This window comes from Phanerochaete carnosa (assembly GCF_000300595.1).
Source record: "Phanerochaete carnosa HHB-10118-sp unplaced genomic scaffold PHACAscaffold_5, whole genome shotgun sequence".
Lineage (NCBI taxonomy): Eukaryota > Fungi > Basidiomycota > Agaricomycetes > Polyporales > Phanerochaetaceae > Phanerochaete > Phanerochaete carnosa.
Genome location: NW_006767632.1, coordinates 205,099 through 221,005, shown reverse-complemented (window position 1 = coordinate 221,005; position 15,907 = coordinate 205,099). Strand labels below are relative to the sequence as shown.

At 53.1% G+C, this 15,907-nt stretch overlaps 6 protein-coding genes across 6 annotated transcripts in view; 1 reads left to right on the top strand and 5 right to left on the bottom strand.

Moving 5' to 3' along the window:
• Nucleotides 1-3,514: 3,514 nt before the first annotated feature.
• Nucleotides 3,515-4,414, bottom strand: PHACADRAFT_255250 (uncharacterized protein). Its single transcript, XM_007395272.1, has one exon. The coding sequence runs from the start codon at nt 4,357-4,359 to the stop codon at nt 3,880-3,882; it is 480 nt and encodes a 159-aa protein (XP_007395334.1). The 5' UTR covers nt 4,360-4,414; the 3' UTR covers nt 3,515-3,879.
• Nucleotides 4,415-7,192: 2,778 nt separating this feature from the next.
• PHACADRAFT_255247 (uncharacterized protein) lies at nt 7,193-10,547 on the bottom strand. The gene is made up of 13 exons (XM_007395271.1): nt 10,415-10,547; nt 10,132-10,348; nt 10,015-10,080; nt 9,881-9,957; nt 9,732-9,831; nt 9,514-9,678; nt 9,153-9,458; nt 8,917-9,099; nt 8,797-8,865; nt 8,534-8,749; nt 7,741-8,484; nt 7,572-7,676; nt 7,193-7,519 (listed from the first exon to the last, which is right to left on the bottom strand). Exons 6-13 carry the CDS (start codon nt 9,637-9,639, stop codon nt 7,361-7,363), a joined length of 1,908 nt encoding a protein of 635 aa, XP_007395333.1. The 5' UTR covers nt 9,640-9,678; nt 9,732-9,831; nt 9,881-9,957; nt 10,015-10,080; nt 10,132-10,348; nt 10,415-10,547; the 3' UTR covers nt 7,193-7,360.
• An 838-nt stretch (nt 10,548-11,385) lies between these two features.
• Nucleotides 11,386-12,316, bottom strand: PHACADRAFT_255241 (uncharacterized protein). Its single transcript, XM_007395270.1, has 3 exons — nt 11,855-12,316; nt 11,683-11,787; nt 11,386-11,620 (listed from the first exon to the last, which is right to left on the bottom strand). Exons 1-3 carry the CDS (start codon nt 11,981-11,983, stop codon nt 11,471-11,473), a joined length of 384 nt encoding a protein of 127 aa, XP_007395332.1. The 5' UTR covers nt 11,984-12,316; the 3' UTR covers nt 11,386-11,470.
• Nucleotides 12,317-12,835: 519 nt separating this feature from the next.
• On the bottom strand, nt 12,836-13,549 carry PHACADRAFT_57275 (uncharacterized protein; the record flags this gene model as incomplete). Its single annotated transcript, XM_007395269.1, has 4 exons — nt 12,836-12,910; nt 12,959-13,027; nt 13,080-13,262; nt 13,319-13,549. Coding segments are annotated over 4 exons (558 nt in total), but the record flags the coding sequence as incomplete, so codon positions are not given.
• Nucleotides 13,550-14,157: 608 nt separating this feature from the next.
• PHACADRAFT_183854 (uncharacterized protein) lies at nt 14,158-14,872 on the bottom strand (the record flags this gene model as incomplete). Its single annotated transcript, XM_007395268.1, has 2 exons — nt 14,580-14,872; nt 14,158-14,526 (listed from the first exon to the last, which is right to left on the bottom strand). Coding segments are annotated over exons 1-2 (402 nt in total), but the record flags the coding sequence as incomplete, so codon positions are not given.
• A 571-nt stretch (nt 14,873-15,443) lies between these two features.
• PHACADRAFT_255239 (uncharacterized protein) overlaps nt 15,444-15,907 on the top strand; it is a 1,011-nt gene continuing 547 nt past the window's right edge. Inside the window, exons 1-3 of the mRNA XM_007395267.1 lie at nt 15,444-15,588; nt 15,650-15,696; nt 15,753-15,899. Coding sequence (XP_007395329.1) covers nt 15,571-15,588; nt 15,650-15,696; nt 15,753-15,849 — 162 coding nt within the window. The 5' untranslated portion in view covers nt 15,444-15,570 and the 3' untranslated portion in view covers nt 15,850-15,899. The remainder of the gene's footprint in view (nt 15,589-15,649; nt 15,697-15,752; nt 15,900-15,907) is intronic.

Genomic DNA, 15,907 nt, shown 5'->3' with positions numbered 1-15,907 from the left:
GCCGAGCGACGTCAGCTCAGTCGGATCCGACCGTGTCGCAAATTAGGCATCTGCCCTCCCAAATGCAAACGAGCAAGCAGCACAATAGGGCGGCCCACCTCCGGTCTCACGACGGCGTTCTCCCCTTATCGCAAATACGGTTGCGCTCCACCATCGACTCGAACGTTCCTCCTAGAATGTCTCGATCATCCGGCCCTTGTTCTTCTTCCGTCGCGCTACATAGGGGCCGGGCTCGTCGCGCGCCGGCACTCGATGTGGCTAGCTCAGAGTTGACCAGGAATAGGCGTTGTGATTATGGTGTGTGCTGCTCGTCCACCGTACGTGCTTTTGTGATGCTACCAACGCTTACTTCACCCGTCGATCCCCCCCTCTCCGTCGCAGTCTCGTCCGTGCCCGCCTGTCGCCGTGGGTCAGGCCAACCGGGGTATTCTGGGAATTATTCGTGCGCGCATACACACACACTTCCATGCCCACACGGTCGACGTCAAATTCACTCAGGGTCAGCTCATTTTAGTGGCGCGGCGCCATAGGGGACGAACGCGTCTCGCGTATGTCTCAGACGAACACTCAGCTCAGACACAGGAAACTGCACGCTTACACGACCCTCGCTTTGCGAATGTGGCCTCGAGCGACACAGCTTTCCCTCGATTACGGTCCGGTCCCGCTCGGGCTTGCAGAGGACTGCGAGGGACGCGGTGTTTCTGTGTTGTCCCCTTGACCACCGATTCTTCGCGTGCACGTCTATGTTTACTTTGCGTCAGCGCGCGAAAGTCGCGCCCGACGCATAACGATTCGCGTCCTTCGCCACAGCTAAGTATGTTCATATCAGTGCTTCTCTTACTCTGATGTCTCATTTCTTCCTTAGCGCTCTCCCGGAACTGAGTTCCTACTTTACCCGCCTGAAGATGATAGCCGTTAGGGCACGTCCAGGAGGTATACGTCAGGTGCGAATTTGAAGAATGCTGGTTTGTTGCTAACTTCACTGCAAAGGAATGACGACATCGAAAGGCCCACTCCTAGATGCCGCTTTGATACGACTCGGTTCGTTCATTCTTGGTCAGACGATAGCTGAGAAACAGCCCGTTATGCAACCATTAAGATAATGTGTCCAACAATCTGGTTGATTCAACCAAGTTGTGGAATACATCATCTATCGGTTGCATGTGAGCACGATGAACAAGGTAAGCTTTCCAAGCAGTACGCGCGTCACATGCACCAGAATGTGAAGGTACATTGATGACCCAGCCACAGACTAAATGTGCGACCTCAGAGGAGCCGTCTTCCCCCAGCAGACGACAGGTATTCAGTCGAAGCTTGAGAGGCTTCTATCATGCCACAGCGGTTGTGTAACGGTAGCCTGGTCCTTCGGCGCGCGCGTACGACCGTGGACGAGTGCGGTACTTGAATAGCCTGGCAGACACTGCCCGAAGACAGATGCCGCTTCGGTCTGCCTGGTCGCGCACGTCAGGCCTGACACCGGTTTTCTACACATCGCATAGGAGACGACATGAGTGGACTGTTTTCGTGTCGAGATATGCGGGGAGCCATGCAGAACTGCTCTCTGGAGTCCTGTAAAGGCAGGGCGCATCAACTTCGTGGCGCGGCAAAGCCCGAAACGCGCCATACCCGCCCCCTTTGATGACCGACGTCTAACGTGTCCCGGTGACGAACAGCACTCGAACAGCACCTTAGACCAGGTTAAGTTAAAATCTGTCTCGGGTAGGGAAAGCGAGCCCTTTCCCGATGTTTGGCTGCCAGACTGGCCAGCACCCAGTGAAACGTGTCGCCCCTCCACAGCAGCCGCATCTCTACAATGGGTGAGACTCGCTCCACCGGCGGCTTCAGAGTCTATGATTGTGACATATGTTTCAGCGCGTGCCGTTACTCATTGCTGCACACCCCTATACGCGATACGAACGTGCGATCACGTCGCGAGTCTATTGGAGATCGTAGAGGTGGTGGCTCCTGCAGAGGGGCTACTAACGCCTCCGCGGCGGCCAAGGAATAACTTGGCGGGAGGTGCACCTCGGGCTTTGTCCCAACAGATTTATGTCCGAGGCATGACATGCATTGCGTAGTTCGCGTCTTCTAAGCATTCCTCTACAGTGGCCTCTACAAAGCGTTCGCGGCTGACAAAAAACGTCAGCGACATAGCCTCTGGCAGCTTCATCGTATTGGTCCCATTCTGCCGCAATCAGAGCATAAAGAGCAGATAATCACGGCGGTGGTTGCGCGTTCATATGAAAGAGGCGCAGCCTTCGAGGAATGGGTATCGCACTATTATGAGATAGCCCGACGCCGACGCGGCGCGGGCACGTGAACCTGGAATGGAAAATGATGGCGGCATGCTCCCTCATTGGTTGGAGAATATCGTCGTATCGTATATTGACATATGTGAGGTGCTGATATGGCACGTATCCAATATATGCTGGACAGACTATCTGACATGTCTGTCGCACGGCTTTACCCAATAAACTCCTGATTCATGCACTATCTTGCGTCACATATGCAAGATACAACCTCCGCCATATCTGCGGCCGACATACATCGTGTCTTCCTAGTATTTTGGACAATATCTCACGCGAGAAATCTTTCTGTTGATGCAGTGGGGCGTGCAACATAAGAGAGAACACGCGGCGCTTTCGCGAGCCCGCCGGACTTGATGTCATCCTTCGGGATGTCGGGAATGAGGTCAGGAGCATGCTCTCTGAGGAAGAATAACATGCGTAGAGTAAGGACGAGCCGTGTTTTTACCTGTACCGAAGACGGGGGTCGATGAGGGATCGAAAACAAAACGGTCCATAGCGGCGTAGTGGCTGTGAGTGAGTGGCCAAGTATTCTTGCGGATGCTAGGCCCTGCCATAATGCCATCAGTGTTGACCTACAAAAACATGCATACTTATTAAGTTCCGTCAGGAATGCGTATGAGCTTTACCCACCTTGTCATTACCAACTATCGCTTCTACCAATAGAGAGTTCCGTTCCTCCGACAGGGCGGATGGGTTGGCAAAAAACTGGTGTCGAAGAGATTGGCGCGGTTCAGCGCGCGACACGTGATGTGGTACAAGTGCACTCACATTGGGTATAGAGTTTAAACTCCCCGGCCGGCCAGCACCTTTTCGTGGTATCGTCGCCGCTCGTCGGAGTGCGGTGATAAGGGCGTCATTGGCGTATGAGAGCTGAATGCCTCTACCCTTGATAAGACCTCCAAGGTTGTCCCCGTTGAGGTCATTGAGCGCCTTCATAGCATAGGCCACGCCGTCAAACTACAACATGCGTGTTAGTGTCGACCCATGAAGAGACAAGGGTAGCTACGTACCTCCACGAGGCACATGTAGCCATTCATCTTGTGACGGAGGTAAAGCCGACGGTAACCAGATTGCTTCTGGAACAGCTCTCGCAGACGCTCTTCCAACTTCGCGGAGGAAGCGCCAGGTGAAGTAATCGCGGGAAGGTTGCCCACGTATAAGATGTTGATCTGGAGGGCGCGTTGTAAGCTACAGTGCAACATAACAAGACAGCGACATACCGGTGGGTGCTGATCACCAGAGTCTCGGCCTGTACTCGAGCTCGGGATCGTACCAGACGACGGGGAAGGCAGCTGGGTAGAAATCGTGCCTTGCTGCTGCGACTCCGTGCTAACCGCCAGTGCACCTGACGATCGTGCGAGCTCTTCCTCGTCGAGTCGCAACACGCTACTGACGTTCGAAGCACTCGGGTTCGGTAGCAACGAGTTCGCGCCGAGTGACAAGTCTTCGCTGCCTGGGAAGCCAGGGTGGAGACTAAACGGCTGGGATGGCGCGGTAGATCCCGATAGAGACGATGGGGTTGGGTCCGGCGAAAAGGATGCACTCAAATTCGTGCTGCCGGACGCGGAAGCTAGGCCTGGCAGCGGGCTATCGGTGCCATCCTGACCGGTTGGCGAAACTTGCTGCTCAGCAGAGGCTGATGTGCATGCGATGAAATCGCCATCTTATTCAGTGTAGCGCTAGCGCTAATGTCACAAAGGGGGTCCCACGGACCCGTAAAAGTGGATACTCCGTCTTGTGGGGTGAGGCGTTGCATCGATGACTGCATAGGTAGTTTGCGGGTAGGACCGCTAGGAACGCCACTCTCGGCACTCAGTAACGGGTTTGCACCTTGGTGAACCATTGGCACAGGGATAAGGTGGGGTGCCTCGAACGCGTACGAGTTCTGACGGAACCTTTGTACTCCCTTCCCTTTGCGCTTTCGCTCGCGTTCACGTCCATCTTCCTCGACTCTCTCATGGGCACCGCGCGGCACAAAACTCGAAGTAGGACCGGGATCTGTAGGGTCGTCAACGATGCCTTGGCGCTGTCCAAGCTTAGCCAAGCCCATGACTTCCAAGGTACCGGGCTCCCTCTCCCGTTGCTAAAGGCTCTCGTCATCAGCGCCACTGACAGTTGAACGTCTAGATGAACATAGAAGAGATACGCACCTCATGAATGCACCACGATCCGGGAGCCTCCAAAAGCTCACCAAGAGGGCTGGCCAGGAACTGGAAGACCACGATACGTGAGTTTATTACGAACGCCGATTGCTTTACCACGCACCCCGACGCCGCGGTGACCTGAAAAGCCACGCCCCATGACTTGTGTCTCCATGTCCGGCACAGAGGCTTTCAACGGGACAGGAGTAAAAGGCTGGAGCATGCACCGAAGGCGCAAACAGAGATCTGACGAGCTGGGCCTATCCCTTGGCTGCTCTTGCCAGCAGAGCTCTAGCAGAGACCACAACGGTGTCGGGACTCGGTGTCGGGCCGTATCCTGCAAGGGGCGCTCGCCTCCGATAATGGCGTTCAAAGCCTTGGGGATTGGAAAATCACGGAAGGGAGCCTTGCAATCGAAAATCTGTTTCAGGGACATACGATCAGCTGAAATTAGATCCAGAACAGCACAGTACTCACTGTCCATACGCACATCGCGAATGAATGAATGTCACTTTTAGGAGTGTGTCGCACGTGCGGCAGACCGTACTTCTCTGGGTCTAAGATTTCCGGCGCCATAAATCGGGTTGCACCAGCGACTGCAGAGCTGACACTAGTAGAAGATGCGTCGGAGAAATCTGACAGTCCGAAGTCTGCAAGGCGGACATGACGGTCGGCGTCAATCAGGATGTTCCTCTAAAAAGACTTAAAGTGGCGCCATAGATAGAAGATACGGACGAACCACATGTAAGTCTCCATGGACCACATTTTTGCTATGCAAGTATTCTAACGCCAGGGCTATCCCCATCACCTGCGCCTTCAATGTCACATGTCATTCACTTCTGACGGACAATGATGCACGTACGAATTGTTCGGCCTCAGCGAGGTCGAACGAGTTGCTTTCAATAAAATCCTCAATGCTTCCGTGCGACATCCATTCTGTAACCAGACAGAGCTGTCCTCCGAATAATTCGCGATCGATGCCTATCAGCCCGCATATGTTGTCGTGGTCGAGGCCGTGCAGCAGCGAGATCTCGCGGCAGAATGCCTACGCTGAACAATTAATGACGGAATAAACAAGTGCTCACGTCAAATCCCACCTTCCGAACCTTGGATAGCTCGTTAGGCCTCTGCCGACTGTAGACACGCATCGTCTTCAGTGCCACGAGGCGCTCGCGATATCGACCCATGCGGATTTCGGCGTATGCTCCGGCGGCAACTTGCTCTCGGTTCACTAGAGTGACGCCTGAGAGGTACAAGCTCTCCGGAAGCTGATACGAAGCCATAGACAGTCTAACGCTAGTGCGTCGCAGATGATATCTAAAATCTTCCGAGTCCGCTTCTAGTGCGGGAACTTGCGAATTGAATAACCCGAGGTAATGCCCGTATTCACGGGGATACAAGACCTGTCGTGAATGAACACACAGGAGGAGACGTTCGCGGGAACGACACGTACCGAATCAGCGAGGGTTAGGAAGAAAGCCGCACCGTCCTCACGTAACCCCATGATCTCGTCTTGGTCGCAAGACACAGCTAGATGAAGCATTGCGAGAATAGAGTGGTCGTCAATTTTGAGGGCTTCCCACAATGGACCTCGACGGCATGGCAGCCCGGAAGAGAGCTGGATCTAACCTTCAGCTGTGTCCGATCTGCGCCCCTGGGCACGTCTTACCTCCACTAGCCTTGCACGCTGTGGTATCGCACCGGTTAACAGAGCGACCCGGCCTGAGGCAGATCCACATAAGAGCTCCAGCTCTAGAAGTGAGTCATATCTGTGAGGATGTGAGTAGCTGTTACCGACGTTGACGATTCAACCCCTGACATACGCAGAATGGACAATGTCCATGCGTTCGTTCCGCCTTAACAAATCGGACATGTCATTCGCAACAAGCGCCGCAGTTCGCTGCATAGTCCACTTATGATCCTGGTTATCTAGTTGCGCATTGGGTACCAGGTGCATACCTCGTAGATACACCATGATCGCGGGCTCCTTACGGGCTCAATGAGAAACTCGATTAGGAACTGGAAGACCGAGATGTATGAAAGAACGCGCCAAAGGACGATTTGTTGATCACGTACCTGAGCATCGTAGTAGCTTGCAAACATACTCTGGTGCTCCATCTGAGCATGCAGCGCTGCCATCTCTGGGCTCATGAATCGCCCTTGACACCCTCTGCAGTGGAAGCTCGTGGCTGTCTCTTGATCTTGATACCATGCGCTAACGTTGCGGGGAGCGAGGTATTGGTCCTTCTGATTGTGACCTTCGTCGTTTACCGCCTGTGCCATGGCTCTTGAGCCGTAGGGGATTGGTCAGCACTGCAGCAGTAGGCTCAAGCTTGTTGCGACGGCACAACGCTCACCGGGAGCTACACGCCCGCTACAGGTCTGCTCATGCCACTACAGGTGAGGCGGAGTCCATATTTATAAAGGCATGCTCGGTTTGCCTCGTGTTTGCAATGTGTGCAAATGATGGAAACGCTAACGCGCAACTCTTGTAAGTACACGCGAAACCAAGTATGGTAGCATTTGAATCCTCTGTATGGATAGGGAGTGGAGCGGTAGGCTCTGAACCGATAGGAAAAGTGTTGATTTTTCCGTTGACTGTGCAAAGCTAAATTGGGCACTAAAGCGGGATAAATTTCAAAGTGTTTTAACTATCTATTTCTCTGCGGTTCCCTCAACGAGCTTCCAGCTAGCTGGGGAAAAGCCTCGCTCCTATCCCACAGCCTCTTATTTTGCGTGTGAAAATTGATTTCAGATGGAGAATAGCTATGTGGTGACTGTATGGCTCCGTGCGCACAAAATCTCAAGCGAAGTGCATAAGCTGCTGTGGCAACGACCGTAGAAATAAATGGCGTATGATAACAATAAAGATACTAAAATAAAATATTTTCGAACGAAGTTTCACGCAGCCTAGGTGGTAAGAGGTGCCGTTTGACGCACCCGGAAGTGGACCTGCCAGTCTCGCACAGCCACAGGCTGTAGACCGACCAGTTCGAGGTCGGACAGCGTGATGGCGCCGGGCCCCAGTCTCCAGCGAGTGTCAGGTCTCAGACATTTCGCCAGTGATTCCTGTAGATTGCGTCAACAGGAGCGCGGAGGATCTAGATAGAGAGAAACATACGTCTAGGAAAGTCTGCGTGTAGGAACTGACACGCATAGCTAACTCTGCCCGAGTGGTGGTGGAGTGAAGAAGGATGGGGACCGACCAAGGCTCGTAATCAGGCCACTATACGCATTGTGTCCTCGTAAGCATTGCAACCCGCAAATCTCAAACTTGGATGAGCGCGTACCATAATCCTCAGGACCACGCACCTCTGGCACTCAATGATGTCGTCCGAATCTTGCAACTCCGCAAACTGTTCATTGAGCGCATCGAGACAGCTGATACCACAACCGCGTGGACCCAAGACGTTGAACATGATGGGCGACGCGTTCGTGCCGGCCAGCTGCTGAGCCTGCGGGGGTCGATATATAATCTGGGGGACAAGACGCTCGACACCAGTGTAGACGCTCGCCAGGTTGCGGACGGTTGGCGGCGTCGAGTTTTGTATGACTGCTGGACTGGTGCGCGGACGCTCAACAGGGCTCGGTATCGGAGTGTTCATCAACTTGGACTTCGTGACAGGCGTGCATCTGGCGGACTGCACGCCACGGCTCCGCCGCAGTGTTGACCGCGGGCTCAGTCCACCGTCGTCGTTCTCATAGCGGCTGCTGGCGGTCGACTCGTTACCAGAATCATCCTCGCGCAAACGAGATGCTGGACCCGATCTCCTGCCGCTGAAGCCTTTTGTTCTAGAGCGGGGTCTCAACGGGGCGGAAGCGGGGGGCTGAAACATGCGCCGAAGGCGAAGGTATAGGTCTGGAGAGCTGGGCCTGTCTCTCGGTTGCTCTTGCCAGCAGAGGCAAAGTAGAGACCACAAAGGAACTGGGAGATAGTGCATAGTTGTGTGTTGTAAGGGGCGCTTGCCTTCGATAATGGCCAATGTGGCCCTGACTGGTGAATAGTCATGGAAGGGGACATTGCCGTCGAAGATCTAACTCTCATGATCAACTGAAAGCCATCCAAAGAAGGACTGTGCTCACCGTCCACACGCACATCGCAAACGAGTGAATGTCACTTTCTGGAGTGTGTCGTACGTGCTCCAAGCCGTACTTCTCCGGGTGCAGGATCTCGGGCGCCATATATCGAACCGCACCAGCAGACGCAGAACTGACACTGGCAGAAGACGCGTCGGAGAAATCTGATAGTCCGAAGTCCGCAAGGCGGACGTGACGGCCGGCGTCGATAAGGATGTTTCTCTAGAACAAGATTAAAACGACGTCATAGATAGAAGATGCGAACGAACCACATGCAGGTCTCCATGGACCACATTCTTGCTATGCAGGTACTCCAACGCCAGGGCTATCTCTATCACCTGTGTCTTGGTCAAGGGTCGTTCACCTTGCGATAAGTATCATACACGCACGAATTGCTTGACTTCGCCGAGAACAAAAGAGTTGGCTTCGATGAAGTCTATGATGTTCCCATGTGGCATCCACTCCGTTACTAGACAGAAGCGTCCTCCGAATAGTTCGCGGTCAACGCCTATCAGTCCGCAGATGTTTTGATGGTCAAGGCTGTGCAACAGCGAGATCTCGCGACAGAATGTCTGGATCGACGGATTAATAGTGGCCCACGAAAAATACTCATCCTGGACATTACCTTACGACTCTTGGACAGCTCGTCAGGTGTCTGCCGACTGAAAACCCGCATCGTTTTCAGTGCTACGCGGCGCTCGCGATATCGGCCCATCCGGACGTCAGCGTATGCTCCAGTAGCAATGTGCTCTGAGTCCATCAGGGAGACGCCAGTGAGATACAGGCCCTCCGGGAGTCGGAAAGAAGCCATGGACAGCCTAACGCTGGCTCGTTGCAGCTGATCTTTGAAAGTCCGTACGCCTGGATCCAATGCAGGGGTTAGCAGCTGGGAGAACCCGAGATCCTGGCCAGGACCACTGGGATACAAAATCTATCACACTGGGAGTGAGTTCGACGGCAGAGAAGTGTGTGAAAATGGTAATTACCGAATCAACGAGGGTCAGGAAGGAAGTCGCATTGTCCTCACGCAATCCCATGATCTCTTCTTTCTCTGCGTACACGGCCTGTTGAAGCATCCTAAGGACGGAGCGATCGTCGCTCTCGAGGGCCATCCAGAGGGGCCCCTGACGACATGGTAGCTTAGATGAAAGCTGAGTGGCAGTGTTAATACGATACAACCAATGCATTGCGTGTAGAAACGTACTTCAACCAGTCTTGAACGGTGTGGTATCGCTTTGGCCAGCAAAGCGGCACAACTTGAAGTCGATTGACACAGATGCTCTAGCTCTAGAAGCGACTCGTAGCTGTACGGAGTCAATATGAGGTAATTGACCGGTTCAAGCCATGACGTACGCAGAGCGGGCGGCGTGCACGTCCTCGTCCGTCTTTAATAACCCACAGATATCATTGGCGATAAGTGCTGCGGTTCGCTGCATAGTCTACCCGTCAATCTTGTCATCTAAAAAAGTGCTAGATTAAACACGTACCTCGTAGATATTGCATGACCCTGGGCTTATTACAGGCTCGCTGGGAAGCTTACTCAGGGCCTGAAACTGGACGGTGTATGAAGATTTGATGGTAACAGTAGCGGGGTTATCACGCACTCTAATACTGTGGTGACGTGTAGTTTCTTTCGTGTGCTCCATCTGATCGTGTAGTGTTGCCATTTCTTGGCTCGTGAATTGGTTATGGCACCTCCTGCACTGAAAATTTGTCGTCGTCTCAAGATCTTGATGCCCCACGCCGCTGACGTAGGGGACGAAGTGTCGATCTTCCGGGCTAACATTCTCGTCACGTTTTGCGTGAGCCATAGCGTGCCTACTAGGGGAAGCGCAGAGGAGGATCAACAATGGATTCAGTCTCTATGATGGCGTGCATGCTACTCACCGGAAGTTAGGCCAGGGGCGCGGGTCTGCTCATGCCGGTACAATTAAAGGGGAGTTCGCCACGGCCGTGTTTATAAAGGCGTATTTGGTCTGCCTCGTGTGTACAATGCGCGCGACGGATGGCGAAGCTTTCCAACAGGGAAACGTGTCCGCACCACAGCGGACCCATCGGACTCGTGTACTCAGTATTACGCAACGTTTGGGTATCGGGTAACGATGATTCGTGGAAAATGGCCATCTAGGCCACATACGAGATGGTGGTCGTGCAGAAAGAACGAGACGGGTGTCGGTGCACGAGGATGCGCATAACATTCCAGCGCTTCAAATGGGGTTAGGGTCAGAACGTTCCTCGTTATTCCTTCCGATGGAGAACTCAGTTGTTGGCAGCCGTCACACCCAGCAAGTTTGTAGATAGCAGAAACCGCAGCCGAAAGATTGGTGCTTGCATGGCAACTCAAAATATCCGACGGCTGAACCGCGCGGAATTCATCACGAGTAGCTCGTTCTCCTTTATCAAGCGTCCAAAGGTTACATCAACGGCATGTTCACCCAAGACGAGCGATAATTCTCTCCCGCGCGCTGAACCGCCGGGACGAGCAGCGCTTCGTTAGTCCGAAACCTCGCTGCGGCGGGAGATGCCTCTCGATTCAGACCCAGACAAAATCGTTTGCATTGACGTACAGCAGCTACAGCACGCGCACCTCGCGCTCCTTGAGTAGTCCCGCGTCAGAAATTCGACGTCTAGCACGTTCCAGAACGCACGCACGTCCATCTGAAAATGCTGACGCACTCCTTCATCTCCAGGCCTTCCAGGATGCCCGGTACACCGCCGAGTCTGTGTACGTATATCGTTCATTCAACCTGTGCACATATCCTTCCAACTTAAACGCGATTATACAACTAGGAAGTTTTACGCGTAAGAAGGCCTTTGCAAGTGACTTCAACTGGGTTGGCGGCAGCCGTAACCAACGTCGTCATGACGCGTGTATAATAAAGATAAAAATACCTAGACAACACGAAAATTCCGAGCGGGAACCTGTGCAGTCGGGACTGTCGGCTATCCCGTCACCTGTTGCACACGGAAGTGGACCTGCCAGTCTTGCGAGGTCACAGGCTGCAACCCGACCAGCTCGAGGTCGGGCACGGTGAGGGCGCCGGGCCCGAGCTTCCAGCGCGTGTCCGTCGTTACAGGTTTCGCCCATGTTTCCTACAAATCAACCCACAGGGTTCAGCACTAAGTGCAATGGCACACCGTAATGGTAGACTTACGGCGACAAACGTCTGCGCGTGGAAGCTTACAAGCTTCGCCAACTGCGCCCGCGTTGGGGACGGGTTAAGATGGACCGAGGCCGACCACGGCTCATGATCGGGCCACTGGGCGGAGGTAGCGTCCGCATGAGCATCAAAACAGAAGACAAAATGTGAATACGAGAGCACGTACCAGTACTCGCAGGACTACAGCCGGAGGACACTGGATTACATCATTTGGGCCTTGCAGCTCGGCGAACTGTTCGTCGAGTGCATCTGAGCAGTTGATCCCGCAGCCCTGAGGACCACGGACGTAGAACATGATTGGAGGTCCCGATACGGCATCATCTTCGTCTGGCTGCTCTGTTTGAGTGGGCCGGTATATAATCTGCGGGATAAGCCGCTCTGCGCCGGGAAAGACGCTTGCCAGGTTGCGCACTGTTGGCGGTGGGGAACCTGGCAAGGAGGTGAAGGCGACCGGATTGGTGCCGTGTTGATCCACAGAGCTCCGTGCTATGGATGACAACGGGGAGTACCTGAGGACCTTCGAGACGGGCGGAGATCGTGGGCGCTTGGACCAGAGGGAGAGAGACGGTAGCAATGAGGGTCGTACGTTAACAAACGTGCTCGGTTTGCTTTTGGCACTCTCCAGCTGATCGCTGGTCATTAATTTGTCACCGGAGCTGTCAGGCGTGCGAAGGGAAAGCACAGTGGCGGGTAACCTGCTGCCGATGGTCGGGGTCTCCAAGTCGGTATCCGATGGGGAAGGAGGCTGGAACATGAGGCAAAGCCTACCGTGGAGGTCGGAAGAGATGGGCCTGTCTTTCGGCTGCTCCTTCCAGCATAAAGTGAGTAGACACCACAATACTTCCGGGATCTCATGATTGGCCGTGTCTCGCGGAGGGCGCTTGCCACTAATGATGGCTAACGTGGCTATGACTATGGAGTAGTCATGAAAGGGGGAATCCCGGCTGAACACCTGAATGAGAAGTATGGTTAGTTAGAGATCTATCTAGAATATGGCTATACGCACCGCCCATACACACATTGAGAATGAGTAGACATCGCTCTCGGGAGTATGGCGAAGATGCCGTAGGCCATAATTCTCAGGGAACAAAATTTCCGGCGCCATATACCGAACTGCACCGGTGGGCCCAGAGCTGACACTGGCCGAAGAGGCGTCGGAAAAATCTGATAGTCCGAAGTCTGCGAGGCGAACATGGCGGCCAGCATCAATAAGAATATTTTTCTAGGACAGCATTCGTCAAGGCTTCGCAAAGAGAAGAAGTGGACAAACCACATGTAGATCTCCGTGTACTACATTCTTGCTATGTAGATACTCCAGAGCGGAGGCTATCTCCACCACCTGCGCACTGGTCACATGCCGTACACCTTTAAACAAGTATCGACGCACTCACAAATTGTTTGACCTCGTCAAAGACAAACGAGTTGGCTCCAACAAAGTCCATGATGTTCCCATACGGCATCCAATCTGTCACAAGACAAAAGCGCCCTCCAAAGAGTTCACGGTCAACACCTATGAGTTCGCAGATGTTCGGATGCTTGAGGCTATGTAAGAGAGTGACTTCACGGCAAATTGTCTGTGGAAATGATTATCAGCGACGGGATATGAAGAGTTGCAACAACTGATGACGACCTTCAAGCTCTTGGAAATCTCTTTGGGCGTTTGCTGCGTGAAGACGCGCATCGTCTTTAATGCCACAAGACGCCCCCGGTATTGCCCCATGTGAATGTCGGCATATCCTCCAGCAGCAACCTGCTTCGGATTTTGGATAATGACGCCTGTGAGGAACAAGCTCTCTGGAAGCTGAAAGGAGACCATCGAGAGTCTGACGCTTATGCGGTGAAGTTGGTCTTTGAAAGCATCTGGTTTCGCATCCGGCCCCTGAGATCCTGCTTGTTGCAAAAATATGCCTTGCCCAAACAGGCTTGTATATAGGACCTGAACGACACAAGTTGAGTCCAGGGATGGATTTTCCGCGTGATGATGCGCACCGAATCAACCAGGGTTAGGAACGAAGCCGCAGCGTCGTTGCGCAATTCCATTACCTCCCCCTTTTCGCGGAATATAGCTTCCTCAAGCATGGCTACCAAGGAACGGTCGTCGATTTCAAGGGCTTCCCACAATGAGCCTTGACGGCAAGGCAGCCCGGAAGAGGCCTAGAATGGGATTCAGCGGAGCTTAACTAGTGCACCGAGGCACGTACTTCTATCAACCTTGAGCGTTGCGGCAAGGCTTTGGCAAGCAAAGCGACGCGGCTTGGGGTCGATCTGCATAGAAAATCCAGCTCTAAAAGCGAGTCGTATCTGTGGTACATTTGCGTGGTCATTATTGACGTGCGATCGGTTCAGTTCACGACGTACGCAGAATGAGCAATGTGCTTGGCTTCATTTCGTATCAATGCTTCGTAGATGTCATTTGCGAGGACCGCCGCAGTTTGCTATAGCGTTTATTTGTGATTCTGTATCACTGTTATGAGCACTGAATAGACACACCTTGTATATACAAAACGATCTAAGGCCTTGTAACCGGGGTCCGCCGGGACGCTTGACTGCAGGCTTGAAGGCGCGTACGCGGTGTGTGAGGGCTTTCCGTGAACGATGATTGGATTGTCACGCACACCGATACTGCGATAACGCAGGAGAGTTTTCGCATGTTCCATTTGCTCATGCAACACGGTCATCTCCTGGCTTATGAATCGGCTGTGACACTGCTTGCACTGAAAGCCCGCAGCTGGTGTATGGTTTGCATACTTGACGTTGGAGACATTTGAGGTGCCACTTTGATCCACCCATACAAGGTGTTCATCGTGTGCGGCCTGCGCAATTGCTCCTTGACCGTACCTGATGGGAGGTGTAGTCAGTAGTAGGCTCGGTGCGCCCTGCTGGGGACATACTGAGCATTGGATACACCTTGTATGCGTCTGCTCATGCCGGTAAAATCTCGGGCAGCAAATACTCCGCCCCTTCCGCCTTTATAAGGCGTACTAGGCTTGTCGCACGTTTGCTGTGTGGATCAGAGATGCGGTCTTCAAAGACGGAAACGCAGCAGCCTTGCGGCAGCCACGTAATTCCAGCACATCATAACACGCTTCCACGACCCGAATTTACACTTACACAACAATCAACGTCCTGCAGAGTAAGTATATTCAGGGAAAAGTACGCAGAGTGTTCAAGGTAGATAGTGGTTATGCTAAGAGCCTCGATCGAGCGCCAGACCGACATCCAGCGCCTGAAGAGGGTTAGGGTTATATTGGCGCCCAAGAGTAGTGAGGTTACTGAGGTCCCGCGCGTAGTGGCACCGCTTGCAGCAAATTAAAGTTATCTGAGCCTCGACACTTTCTCTGGTGCTCACATGTCGGTCGTATTCTGTCCTGTGGGTCCGCAGCTGAAGCTGCCTGCCAATATTACTCCATGACACAATGGCCTGGAGGCCTCGCAAAGGTCTCGGGCAATACGCGTGCATACTTCATCAGCAAAAAAATTACCCAATGATCTAATCTGGCCAAGCTAGATAGAGGCACCCATGAATATAAGTCAACCCACCCTGAGATTGCTATTGCCATAGTAGATAGAGCACCTGTATGATTTCTAAGGCTTACCAGCCTGGGGACCTTTATCATTCAGTTAAGGTTGGCAATGCATTACCAGGGAGCGCCAGGCTGGGTGGCATTTGCCAGAGAGCTCGCAAGATTTATTCAATAATCGGATTTTTGGGGGCGAGCTCGCACATAAAAAATTAGGATAGCAATTTATATATTCACAAAACTACAATAGGTACAAAACTCGTAGATAAAATACAACGGCATCCAGAGGGCAGCGCTTTCGCAGTGAATGTGAGCGTCAGACAAAAAGCTGTCCCCGGAGCGGCCGTATACTTAGTGCACGATGCGCGTGACTTGTACCCTAGACGAGTTATGCACATAAGTACCTGTGTATGTAGACACCTGCAGACTGCAATGCGTACCGTGAGGATATTTCGCGGATCCCGAAGCACAAGAACGGGCCGTACAACCTGTAGGAGCAGTGTCAGTATTCGAGGTTTTAAAGACTGACTCAGAAAGACCTACGCCCCGTGAGTTGACGCTAACGCGCTCGCCGTTGCAAGACGGACCGGGCAGAGTCGTAGGTTGGGGTGCTGCGATACAAGTAGGCACCGCTTACTGAACGAAAGGGCGATGTCTTACGAGGGCCTGTACATGAGAACATCAAGTAATCAAGCGCA

Coding starts and splice junctions, on each gene's coding strand:
- PHACADRAFT_255250 (XM_007395272.1), bottom strand. CDS start 4,359: ATGGGCTTGGCTAAGCTTGGACAGCGCCAAGGCATCGTTGACGACCCT.
- PHACADRAFT_255247 (XM_007395271.1), bottom strand. CDS start 9,639: ATGGCCCTCGAGAGCGACGATCGCTCCGTCCTTAGGATGCTTCAACAG. Junction 9,459..9,513: donor TCCTGACCCTCGTTGATTCG/GTAATTACCATT, acceptor CCAGTGTGATAG/ATTTTGTATCCCAGTGGTCC. Junction 8,485..8,533: donor TTGCGATGTGCGTGTGGACG/GTGAGCACAGTC, acceptor CATGAGAGTTAG/ATCTTCGACGGCAATGTCCC.
- PHACADRAFT_255241 (XM_007395270.1), bottom strand. CDS start 11,983: ATGTTCTACGTCCGTGGTCCTCAGGGCTGCGGGATCAACTGCTCAGAT. Junction 11,788..11,854: donor CTGTAGTCCTGCGAGTACTG/GTACGTGCTCTC, acceptor ACCTCCGCCCAG/TGGCCCGATCATGAGCCGTG. Junction 11,621..11,682: donor ACGCGCAGACGTTTGTCGCC/GTAAGTCTACCA, acceptor GTTGATTTGTAG/GAAACATGGGCGAAACCTGT.